Source organism: Pezoporus flaviventris, unplaced genomic scaffold (genome assembly GCF_033815535.1).
Source record: "Pezoporus flaviventris isolate CSIRO_AGI_PZ_B2104156 unplaced genomic scaffold, CSIRO_AGI_Pfla_v1 ptg000009l, whole genome shotgun sequence".
Taxonomy (NCBI): domain Eukaryota; kingdom Metazoa; phylum Chordata; class Aves; order Psittaciformes; family Psittacidae; genus Pezoporus; species Pezoporus flaviventris.
The window spans coordinates 808,664-820,498 of NW_026892557.1; the positions used below are offsets into that span (position 1 = coordinate 808,664).

Here is an 11,835-nt window from a genome sequence, read left to right on the forward strand (position 1 = left end):
CCTCCGGCGCGGCTGAGGTCTTGGCTCCGCCATGTCGGAGCAGGGGAACCGCGGGGCGGTGCCGTGGGACGCGCCCTGCTCCGGCCCCGTTTAAAGCGCAGCGGGATGGGGCCGCCCAGCACCGCCCAGCACCACCGGCAGGTGAGCGGGGCCTGGGGCGGGCAGCGGGAGGCAGCGGCACCCAGTCTGGTTGCGGCGAGGGGGACCCCCACCCCTGCACCCCGGCGGCAGGACCCTCCTCTTCCCCTTCCCCTCCAGCCTTCCCATGGCCGAGCCTTGTCCCGTCCGCCGCCCCCTTGGCAGTGCGGCAGACCCAGCCGCGGGCTTAGGGCTGTCATCTTGGTACCCCGGCCCCGCGCCATGTGAAGCGCACCTCCTGCAGCCGAGGTCAGCTCGGGTGGGGGAGCTGAGCCTGGGAGGATGCCGATCGCAACAGTGCGTGTGTAAGAGCGGTGAAAGTGCCCTACAGCGAAGTAAAGGGGGACCACCATCACATAAACGCAACAGGCACATCTGCGCTGATCAGCATCAGGGTGCTGAGCATAGATCTTTGAGCATAGATCGAGGTGCTGAGCATAGGTCGGAGTGCTGATCATAGATCTTTGAGCATAGATCGGGGTGCTGAGCATAGATCTTTGAGCATAGATCGGAGTGCTGAGCATAGATCTTTGAGGATAGATCTTTGAGCATAGATCGGGGTGCTGAGCATAGATCTTTGAGCATAGATCGGGGTGCTGAGCATAGATCTTTGAGCACAGATCGGAGTGCTGAGCATAGATCTTTGAGCATAGATCGGGGTGCTGATCACAGATCTTTGAGCACAGATAGGAGTGCTGATCATAGATCTTTGAGCACAGATCGGGGTGCTGATCATAGATCTTTGAGCATAGATCGGGGTGCTGAGCATAGATCTTTGAGCACAGATCGGGGTGCTGAGCATAGATCTTTGAGCATAGATCGGGGTGCTGAGCATAGATCTTTGAGCACAGATCGGAGTGCTGAGCATAGATCTTTGAGCATAGATCGGGGTGCTGATCACAGATCTTTGAGCACAGATAGGAGTGCTGATCATAGATCTTTGAGCATAGATCGGGGTGCTGAGCATAGATCTTTGAGCACAGATCGGGGTGCTGATCATAGATCTTTGAGCATAGATCGGGGTGCTGAGCACAGAACTTTGAGCATAGATCGGAGTGCTGAGCATAGATCTTTGAGCATAGATCGGGGTGATGATCATAGATTCTTGCTCTGAGCGCTGCAGTGTAGCAGAGACAGGAACAGGAGCACTGAGCCAGTGGGGCTCAAGGGGGTTTCAGAATGTGTTATTTTGCAGCTGGTTTTGTTGTTTAGAAAATGCTTTGTAACTGCAAGCTTCTGCCAGCAAATCTGTGATGCATCTGATGGGAAGGAAATGCTCCAACTGCTGCCTGTAGGCAAAATTCAAGCGGGACCTTTCTCCGGTCATTATGGCTTCAGATAGTGAGATAAGGCCCTTTCCTCAACTAAAGTGTTACCCTATAGAGACATTCATACCTCTTCGCTTGTGATGGGAATCTTAAATCTCAAGTGGGAGAACAGTAATCCTGTGATTTGCCTTTAGTGCCATGGCACGCCTGTGGGAAGGGAAATATTGGGAGTTGACTGCGTGTGGTTTTGCACCACTATCTCGATCTCCAACATATGCTTTGGGATAATGCTCCCAGATTAGTGCCACGTGGATGGCAGGCAAAGTCCTGTGAGAGAGCATGGTCAGGGCTGTTAGTGTGCACCCCCCATTGCTCTTGCTTCACTTCTCAATGGGTCTGTGGTGCTGATTTTTACTGTGACCTGCTATGACTTAAGATTCCCTGTTCCTCTTGGCAGCAGAAGCCCTGCGCTCCCTTCTCATATCTCCTGCCAGCAGAAGTCCCCAGGTGATAAAAATAGACTTTCTCCTGTAGTCTTTTGCTTGCTTGGGAACTCAGTGTAAACAGTAAAGATGAGTTCAAAGACCTTGGATGACCTAAACCCGCAGAGCTTATATGATAAGGACAAAGTGTACATTAGCTTGTGCAACCAAAAGCAGGCTCCAGTGTTAAATAATGCTCAGCAACATGCTGCTTCCCAGTGGCAGGTTTAGGTTTTGGCAGGTACAGAAACAAGTAATACAGATGCAAATTTTATGGTAGCTTTTTTCTAGTATTCACTACCTCATTTTAAAGGCATAAGATAAAACACTTGGGGAACTAAGTGGAGCCAGGGAGAAGGGGATGGTGGCTGCTGACCTTGTTTCCAAGCAGCCACAAAGAGGAACATAAACAGTGTACTTGGTAAAGGAAAGAACTGCGTGCAGTGGTATTGTCTGTGGAGATGGTATGTCTTGCAGAAGAAGGACAATGGTTAGAAATGCAACTGTGATGCCAGCAAAGACAAAACAAAGGATGGTATTTGTGGGGATGGCCTGATCAGAGGGGTTTTTCCAGGGGGTCTTTCTGACATAGGAATAGTTTGTGCATTCTTGTGTACCTTCCCCATTAGCACTTGCTTTCCTAGCTACACTGTAAAGAAGCACTGCGTTTTGGGAACAAATAGTGGAAACTGGAGATGGACACAGTCCAAGAACCAGCTGGTGTAGAAAGAAACAGGTATCTGCTGGCATGTCCAGCCCAAGGCTGCAAGATCAAAGAGGCTGCCACCTGATGCACATGAGAAGCGTGGCCTGAGTTAATGAGAATCGTGCACTCAGGTCAAAAGTGATATTGACCTGACTTCTGAGAGCCAAATTTGACCCAGCAAGCACAGATCTACATCAAAGTGGCACAAAACCCTCTGCAATTATGTTTTTACCAGCTCCCCCCCCTACAGCTTACAGTGAAGGCTTGCAAAAGGGATTCCTTGGTGATGATTAACATCTGACCTTGGCATAGGCTTCCTTTTCATTATCTGCTGCCCGCACTGGCCATAACTGCTCCTTGCTCTCTGTCCTGCCTTGTACCCACTGTGTTCCTTCTGTGACCCTCCTCCAGAGAGCTCACCATGGTCAACGAGACCCAGCATAGCTGCAGTGCCAGCTCCAGCTCCAAGTCTGATGGAGGCAGCAGCAGTGGGAGCGAGAGCTCCAAGGACAGCTCGCGCTGCTCCACCCCTGTCCTCGATGCTGACCGGCATGAGCGGCTGCGGGAGAAGATGCGTCGACGCCAGGAAGCTGGAGACAAGTGGTTCTCCCTGGAATTCTTCCCTCCACGCACAGCCAATGCTGCTGTCAATCTCATCTCCAGGTGAGGGCTGCAGGGTGGGAGAAAGGAGAGATGAAGTGTCTGGTGGAGGGTTGGGAAATAGCTAATGAGGCAGGCTCTGCCCCATGCTCTGTCTCCCCTTCCAGGTGACGAAGCAGGTAATGGGGCTGTGCTTTCCTGCTGAGGAAGGTAATGGACACCAGGTAATTTGTCTTCCTTGGAGGCCCCTGCAGAGTTAAGTGTCTTGGTGGGATTACTGAGGGGGCCAGGCTGTTTTCCCTCTCCCATGCTCTGTGAATGTGGAGCAACCCCACTGTCATGCTCAGGCTGAAGCAGAGTGCTGGGGGATAATGGAGCAGAAAAGTACCTGTTAAGAGCAGAAAATATTCCTTGATGGGCAGCATGCCAGAGTCTGTAGAACAGATACCACTGGCTTTCAGGATCATCCAGCCACTGTGGTTTGTGCCTCTGTGTTACAGTTTTAGCCTCTGAATAGGTGTCCCCATCTACATGCTAAATGAAAGGTGACAGCTCTCAGCAGAGCTAAAGGTCATCCTGGAGCACAGCGGGGATCCCCAGGAGCCACCATGCAGTCACCAAGGGCAAAAGAGGCTTTTCCACAACTCTGTAACTGCTGTATACCAGTGCCAGTTTTACTTTAAACAGAAAGGCCTGTTCCAATCCAGAGGAGGAGAGAGGCGAGTTAGGGGAGCCTCTGTCTCTTCTATTAAGCACACTTCGGAACACAAGAGAGATCTGGTCCATCTTTTCTTATCTGTGGCCTCTACAGTTAAAGCTGAGAACAGGGGGTTGCAGCACAATCTCCCATCTCAAAAGGAATGAGATTTGCACTGCTGGCTATAAGAAGACATACCAGTCTAATAGAACATGCTGGGAGGAAGTTTATTGTACAGAGAACACTTAAGTTGCCTCCTTAAGGACATTGATAAAACCTTAAAGGATGACTTCCCTTATTTACACTGGCCACTTGCTAAGCTCTTAGTTCAACTTTTATCTTAGTCTCTCCTGCTGCTGTCATCCAAGCTCCCTCTGCCTGTTGCTAGCATTCCAACACTGAGCAAGATATCCCAGGCATAGAGAGGGGAGTTGGCTGCCTGGTAGGTTAATGCAGCTCTGAAATCCACAGGTTTGACCGCATGGGAGCAGGTGGTCCACTCTTCATTGATGTGACCTGGCACCCTGCAGGGGATCCGGGATCTGACAAGGAAACCTCTTCCATGATTATTGCCAACACTGCAGTCAACTATTGTGGCCTGGAGACCATCCTGCACATGACATGCTGCAATCAAACTAGGGATGATATCACAGGGCATCTGCAGAAGGCCAAGAGGCTTGGGTTGAAGAACATCATGGCGTTGCGTGGAGGTGAATCCTTTTATCATACTTTTCCTGAAGCTGCATTGCTGTTGCATTCAATTTCAGGGTAAAAATGAAGAAATAAGATTTAGAGGCTCCTTCCACTGTGGGAATTAAATGTTGAGACTGCATTTCACCTGATCCCTTTGTTGGCAGTCCCTCCAGCTCAAGGGTAGACGAAAGCAGTCCATGGGTAAAACTGCAAGCGTGGGGGTTTCATCTCTTTGCCCTCCTTTCAGCAGGAGGATTTATGGAACTAGCAGATATGAGTCCTGCAAATAGTTGGAGAGCTGTGGATTTGTTCTCTTTTCAGATCCTGCCGGTGAGGAGTGGGAGGAAGAAGTAGATGGTTTCAACCATGCTGTTGACCTGGTTAAGCACATTCGCAATGAATTTGATGATTACTTTGACATCTGTGTGGCAGGTAAATGTCCTTCACTGCAGAGTGTGGGGTAGGGTCTGAGACAGGGACACCAGCTCAGCAGTCCCTCTCTGGAACTGGGCTGGGACAGCACAATCAGATTGGCAGCATTGATTTCTAATGTATTGTCTCTACCGCCAGGGTTTCACTACTTCTTTCTTCCCCTTTCCCCCCAAAGGCTACCCCAAAGGTCATCCTGAAGCAGAGAGCTATGAGGCAGACTTGAGGCACCTGAAGGAGAAAGTCTTTGCTGGGGCAGACTTCATCATTACACAGCTTTTCTTCCGATCAGAAACCTTTCTCAAGTTCATGAAGGACTGTCAAGCCATTGGCATCACGTGCCCCATTATTCCTGGCATCTTCCCCATACAGGTGAAATCCAGTAGTTTTGGTTTGGGGAGGGAATAAAGATCCAGATGAGGTATTTGTGGTTCAGGACCTGAGAGAGGTCTATAAATACCCTCCCCAAAATTTCAGGGAAGTGAGAGTGCCAAGTGTGATACATCTGTAGGAGGTTTGCCAAATTAAACTCTTAGGCATGTAATAACAAGTGAAAAAGGTTTTCTGTGCCCATATGGCAAAAAAAAAGATATAAAAGACAGTGGTCTGCCAGTCCTGAGGTGTTAGTCATCACTGTGAGCATGCTGGGCTCAGGCAAATAGGAAGAAACCACTTGAAGGGACATGACCAGGACTGCATTACCATCCTAGAGATGGGGCCTGGGAGTAGAATCCAGGAGCTCCAGTTCTAAATGTCCTGCCACAAAATAGAGATCAAGTCTCTGTGTTACTGAGATGTCAGAAAAGGGCCTTTGGAAAATGAAAATCCCCTGCATCCTCACCCAGGGTTACCACTCTCTGCGCCAGCTGGTGAAGCTCTCCAAGCTAGAAGTGCCTCAAGAGATCAAAGATGTGATTGAACCCATCAAGGACAACGATGCAGCTATCCGGAACTATGGGGTGGAGCTGGCAGTGTCCATGTGCCGGGAGCTGTTGGATAGTGGCATGGTGCATGGGCTCCATTTCTACACCCTCAATCGAGAAGTGGCTACTACCGAAGTCCTGAAGCGCCTGGGCATATGGAAGGAGGACCCCAGGTGAGCAGAACATGCTGGCTTCTGTTAGTTCCTCTTCCACATACATCCGTCCCATCTGCTAAAGGCTCAAGCAATGGATGGGTTAGCACCTCTCCTCTGCTGCTTTTGGGGGTTTTAAGTACCTTTCTGCATTTAGAAGTTCACACTTCCTGCAGGTCTGACAAAAGCTGGGAGGAATAAAGGGGACAGCTAAAGCAGGAATTTAATTCAGTCAAGCAGCTTTAAAGTAGCCCATTCTGGAACTATAACCACCTACACTCCTGCCACTTGGAAGAAAGATGGTTTTGAGATCACAACCCTTCTTATAGAATGGGTGCTATGTAAGCTCCCACTCTAATTTTTTAGAGTTCTCAGCAGCTGAGAAAGGGAATGTGGACTTCTCTCTGAGCCCACAGCCTTTAGCATAGACAAGAGAAAGCAAAAGGAAAACAGATTGCTGTTTTTTCTTGTTAAAGTCAGCTTCACACAGTCCTTTTCCCTTACCTCATCCAATGGCAGGTGTCAGTCCTGTACTTACCCATTTAATAGACACCTACTGAGCATCCTGTGAGGGAACAGAGCGGGGGAAAAGATTTTCCCTAAAGGAAGAAGGGTTTTGTGTGCTACTTACTGGCAAACACAACTTTTCTCAGCTACTGTTACTTGCAAAGCCCTCCAGGGAAAAGGGTTCCAGCCTCAAGGGGAAAGTCTATCAGAGGAACTGTGTTAACATCTGCTCTTCCCCTGCAGGCGGCCGCTGCCCTGGGCAGTGAGTGCTCACCCCAAGAGAAGAGTTGAAGATGTTCGGCCGATCTTCTGGGCCTCCAGGCCAAAGAGTTACATCTATCGAACTCAAGAGTGGGATGACTTCCCCAATGGCCGATGGTAAGCTCTTAGCCTGCAATGGCAGGGAGATGGAGGTGTGGTACAAAAGACTGCTCCACAGTCTGTCTATTAGTGGGTGTCCTGGGTACACTTTGGGCTTGACAAAACAGGTGGCTTCTTAAAGTGGTCCCCAGTTGCTTGGATTTGAATGAGGTGAGGAATGGCATTGAGATGTCTTGTGGTCTCTTAAGTGGATTTTGTCGGGTACTTCTCTTCCTGGGTGGCTGTGTTCCTGCATCACCAAATCCTGTTAATCCTGTGTCTGCTTCCCTTACAGGGGTAACTCCTCCTCCCCAGCCTTTGGGGAACTGAAGGACTATTACCTCTTTTACCTGAAGAGCAAGTCTCCTCGGGAGGAGCTCCTGAAGATGTGGGGAGAAGAGCTGACTGGTGAGGAAAGCGTCTTTGAGGTGTTCACATGTTACATCACTGGAGAACCCAACAAGAATGGGCACAAGGTGAGCGATGGTCAATGTGGCACAGACAATAGCACATGTTTCCTCATGCTCCCGGTACCCCATTGTTCTTCTAAGCAAGAATTGGCACTTCCCTATCCAAAAGGACTTGCTGAGGAAATAGTGGCTAAAGGGAATTCAGCAGCCAGACCTAGGGCTCAACATAAAAGCTTCTATAGCATGACAAGATCAGTACTGATAGAATTCAGCAGTCATTTAGAGTTGCCTCTGGAACCAAAGCTGGGAATTCTCTCCTGAAGCAGGTGTGTGAGACCATTAGGGCACTTCTGAGTTCCTTCAGTATCCAGATGGTAACCAAAGGGTTGTTATATCCATTCTGAGCCATCCTTTCTCCCATGGTAGGTTACGTGTATGCCATGGAATGATGACCCTCTTGCTACAGAAACCAACCTTCTGAAGGAGCAGCTGGAGAAGGTTAACAGACGAGGAATCCTCACCATCAACTCCCAGCCAAACATCAATGGGAAACCATCCACAGACCCCATTGTCGGCTGGGGGCCCAGTGGGGGCTATGTTTTCCAAAAGGTACTAGGGGCTAGGCAGCAAAGAGTTATGACCCAGTTTGGTCTGTGTTAGGTAGGCTTTCACCCACATAATCCTTCTGCCTACTCCTTATCTTAATACCTTCTTACTGAGATGAGGCAAAGCTCCTTTGGTGTCTCAAGGGACAGATTATGTCAGCTGTATGGCTTACCTCATAGTTGTTTTTCCCACCTCAAAACCTCTGTTGAACATTTACAGAGGTTCTTGGTTTTACTCTGAACAAGTAATTACTGTTCAGAGAGGGGTGATGAAGTTCTAGGTACAAGCAGATGCCTGCCCACCAATGTCGAACCACAACAACTTTCCTTGGCTTACAAGCAGCCTTGTCTGCCGAGCCTGCCTCCACTGTCATGCATTTTCAGGCGCTGGAGCCCTGCCACTAATGGCTGCGATTGGAATCTCCCATCAAGGTAAATGCCAGGCAAGTGGCTCGTACTAGAAAACAAAGCAGCCCTGTTCGAAAGGGATCCAAACCGCTAAAGCCATGAGACCAGCAGATGGCAAATGCAGTTATGTTTTCAAAGGGAAAAATTCCCCCGAGGTGAGGGGAAATCCATCATCTCGAACAATAGCCAGGAAATGGGGGGAGGGGAAATGGTTGTTGGGAGCAGCCAAGCACAGAGCAGCAGTAGATGGAGCAAGTACAGAATTAGGCTTTATAAGTACACAGGGAGAATTGGGAACAAAAGATGAAGACAGGGAATGGTGGGGTGCTTGGGAGAGCCCAGCTGTGACCTGGCTTCTGCTCCCACCAGACTGGGCTGCTTCGGCAGGACACTGCTGTTCACAGGGTCCCATGTAGAATGGAGGCCTCTCCCAAGCACTCTGTCTGGCACAGACTGTTTCAGTAGCTGTGCTTACACTGGCTGGAGCCTATTCCAGCCTGCCTGCTCATGGGGGTGCAGGATGGGAAGCTTGTAGCTTCCTGAGCTCACTGCTTCTGGGTTGCTACTTTTGCTCTCACCATTTATCTCCCCTGCCCTTTGCTCAAGCCTCCTCTGTAGTACATGGTTCTGGGAATGGACAGATAAATTTTAGGCTGCCTGGTTTCCATGCAGCCCAGACTTTGTAACTGTCCTCTTGGTTGCCTGTATTTGTCTCAGCCCTGCCATGAATTAAGGCTCTTATTCCCTTTCCCCTTCCCTCCATGTAGGCATACCTGGAGTTCTTCACCTCCAGTGAGATCGTCACAGCATTGCTCAAGGTGCTGAAGAAGTATGAGTTGCGAGTGAACTACCACATTGTCAATGTCAAGGTGGGCTGTTGTTCACAGGACACTTCCTTTTACCACCCTGGGAGAGAGACAGAGATTCACGTATCACTATGAACAAAGTGGGACAAGAAGGCTGATGAAGGGAAGGGAAAGTGAAGCAAGTCAGCTGTGATGTGCAGCGGCTGCCTGATCTCTTACCAAGGAAAGGATAAACGCACTTGTTCCATCTCAATTTCTCCTCCAGCAGTTGCTTCAGAAAGGTTTTCCTTCTTTTGGCAGGGCCAGAATATCACCAATGCTCCAGACCTGCAACCCAATGCTGTCACCTGGGGCATCTTCCCAGGCAGGGAGATCATCCAGCCCACTGTAGTGGACCCTGTAAGCTTCCTCTCCTGGAAGGTGAGTCCTCCCTCCTGCTGGGAACATTGCCGTGGTGCCCTGGGAAGTTCAGAGTGTCTGGTTTGGTTTTAGCCTGTGATACTTCTCAGAGCTGACCACTGTTGTGATGCTGCTTTTCCTGTTTCCTCTATGTAAGGAGAACTTTGCTCCAGCCAAGAGCTCTTCACAGATACCAAGTTCTCTGTAAAGAGAGGCTCTGGCAATAGCTCTCCCCTCTTACACGCACAGGGGCAGCATTGAGCCATCTTACTGCAAACGCGTCCCTCTTTCAGCCCTGGGCGCTTCCCACTGCCTGGAAAGCAGGAGGCTCCCTGCTCCTGGAAACAAGCCACAGGCTAGCCAGTCATGAGTGACACTGCTTGTTCTAAATGAAGTGATATGAAGATGCAGCTTTAACACGTGCATTACACCACTGCCAACATATAATATTTGGTTTTACTCTTGGCAGGATGAGGCCTTTGCACTGTGGATCGAGCAGTGGGCCAAGCTCTATGAAGAGGAGTCACCCTCTCGCATGATCATTCAGTACATTCATGACAACTACTACTTGGTCAACCTGGTGGACAATGACTTCCCACTCGAAAACTGCCTCTGGCAGGTTGTGGATGATACTTTTGAGTTGTTGAACTCTCAGACTCAGCAGTGAAAATTCCTATTCCAGTCCCTTACTTCCTCCTTCCGTCCAGCTGACCGTGGGGAGAGCTGAAGCAGCTCCTGTGCTGATGCAGGAGCACGCACTCCTAAACCCAGTGACCAGGCTAGTTCTGATCCATCCACACTACATGCACTTCTGTCCCCAACACAAAGGCTCCCTGACCCCTTATTACTGAACAATAGCCAGAACTACCCCAGTCTCTGAGCTGAGGCTCTAGCCTGAGCTTGAAGGCCAGCTCTGCAGAATGAAGAGGTGCTCCTCACAGCTATGCTGATTACACGATAACTCCTATGCATTAATGTGATAAAACTCAGTGAGATTCTGGTAACTTTTTCATGTCAGAAATGCTGCCTTGGGGGCAGAAACACTCCTGTCAGCAGTGCCTATGCAACAAAGCTATCTCAGTAGTTACCAGCTGTCAAAAGCAGCTCAAATTTCTTTTACAGTGCACTCCTAGGATGTATTCCTTCATAACTGATTATATCAGGCTCTTCTGCACTCACTCCAGAAGCAGGTTCAAATTTTCTCCTCTCTTTTTTCCTTTTATTGTATTTCCTGTTTTTACTGGAAAAATGTACATTTCACTTCTGGATGAGGCTGAGCAGGAATCACACTATTTCTTAGATTAAGTACAATAAAATACACAAATATAAATGTCTCTTTTACTAAGTCATACTCTTCTAAATAGCAAAGACTCTTGTTTGCAAACTAACCAGCCTGACACAAGGGAAAATTTGAAGAAAACCAGTTTATGGGGCAGTTCTGCCTTCACTTTCAACAAATTCTGTAAGCAGAGTATGGACAAAGCTCCCTCGTGAAGCAGAGAAAGCTTAAATACTATAATTTACCAACAGCAACCAGCTACAACCTTTGGCTTGGTTCTGCAAGGTCACAGGAGCTGCGGTGGTCCTTTTCCAGTGCCTGTAGGGAAAGACAGTCTATCCTTCCTGACCTAATGACTCAACAGCCTTAGGCCCCACAGCATTGCAGTTAGGGTTTAGGGGAGCCATGGAGGGAGCCTGCTTTGTGTACTTAACAACCCTGCAAAGCTACCACAGGCTAGGAAAACAAGGCCTAGGGGCAGCTCCCAGTGGGATTTTGAGATCCCTACCATGCTGTGAGCATCTCTTTCAAACAAGCAAGGAAGAAAAGCCTTTTCCAGATTCTTCAGACCCTCTCGTTACAGCTGTCTGAGACCAGGCTCATATATCCAGGGTAATTACAGGGCATCAATCACAGAAGCAAGTAATGGGAAGGTTGAGGGTCAGACACGCCTGTCTTGCCTCAGCAAAGCTTTTGGTGCTCAGCTGTTCCCAGCAGGTTTCTTCATCCCCAGCCTATTCAGCACAGAAAGGAACCAGCAGGAAGCAGTCAAGAGGCTGGCCACCCACTGAAAGGCTTAATGAAGAGCTGATGGACCCAGACAGGGGGAGGAGGTGGGAGCCATGTGGGAATCCCCCCCAGGGGAAGAGTCAAATCTAAAAATAAAGACCTGAGTTTGCACCTACCAGGGACAATCCAGGCTTTGAAATCAACAGGATGTAGCATTTGCACAGGCAGAATCCTGCTCATCGCT

The 11,835-nt window shown here is 49.2% G+C and overlaps 1 protein-coding gene across 2 annotated transcripts; it reads left to right on the forward strand.

Moving 5' to 3' along the window:
- The first annotated feature begins 4 nt into the window (after positions 1-4).
- Positions 5-10,913, forward strand: MTHFR (methylenetetrahydrofolate reductase). Of its 2 annotated transcripts, none has more exons than XM_061450071.1 (12): positions 5-141; positions 3,006-3,257; positions 4,363-4,601; positions 4,906-5,016; positions 5,192-5,385; positions 5,859-6,109; positions 6,839-6,973; positions 7,251-7,431; positions 7,792-7,974; positions 9,146-9,247; positions 9,485-9,604; positions 10,053-10,913. In XM_061450071.1, exons 2-12 carry the CDS (start codon positions 3,016-3,018, stop codon positions 10,248-10,250), a joined length of 1,956 nt encoding a protein of 651 aa, XP_061306055.1. In that variant the 5' UTR covers positions 5-141; positions 3,006-3,015; the 3' UTR covers positions 10,251-10,913. The 2 variants fall into 2 exon arrangements, with proteins under 2 accessions (XP_061306055.1, XP_061306056.1); XM_061450072.1 differs by lacking the exon at positions 5-141 and adding an exon at positions 3,362-3,418 and having other exon boundaries at positions 3,120-3,257.
- Positions 10,914-11,835: the final 922 nt, after the last annotated feature.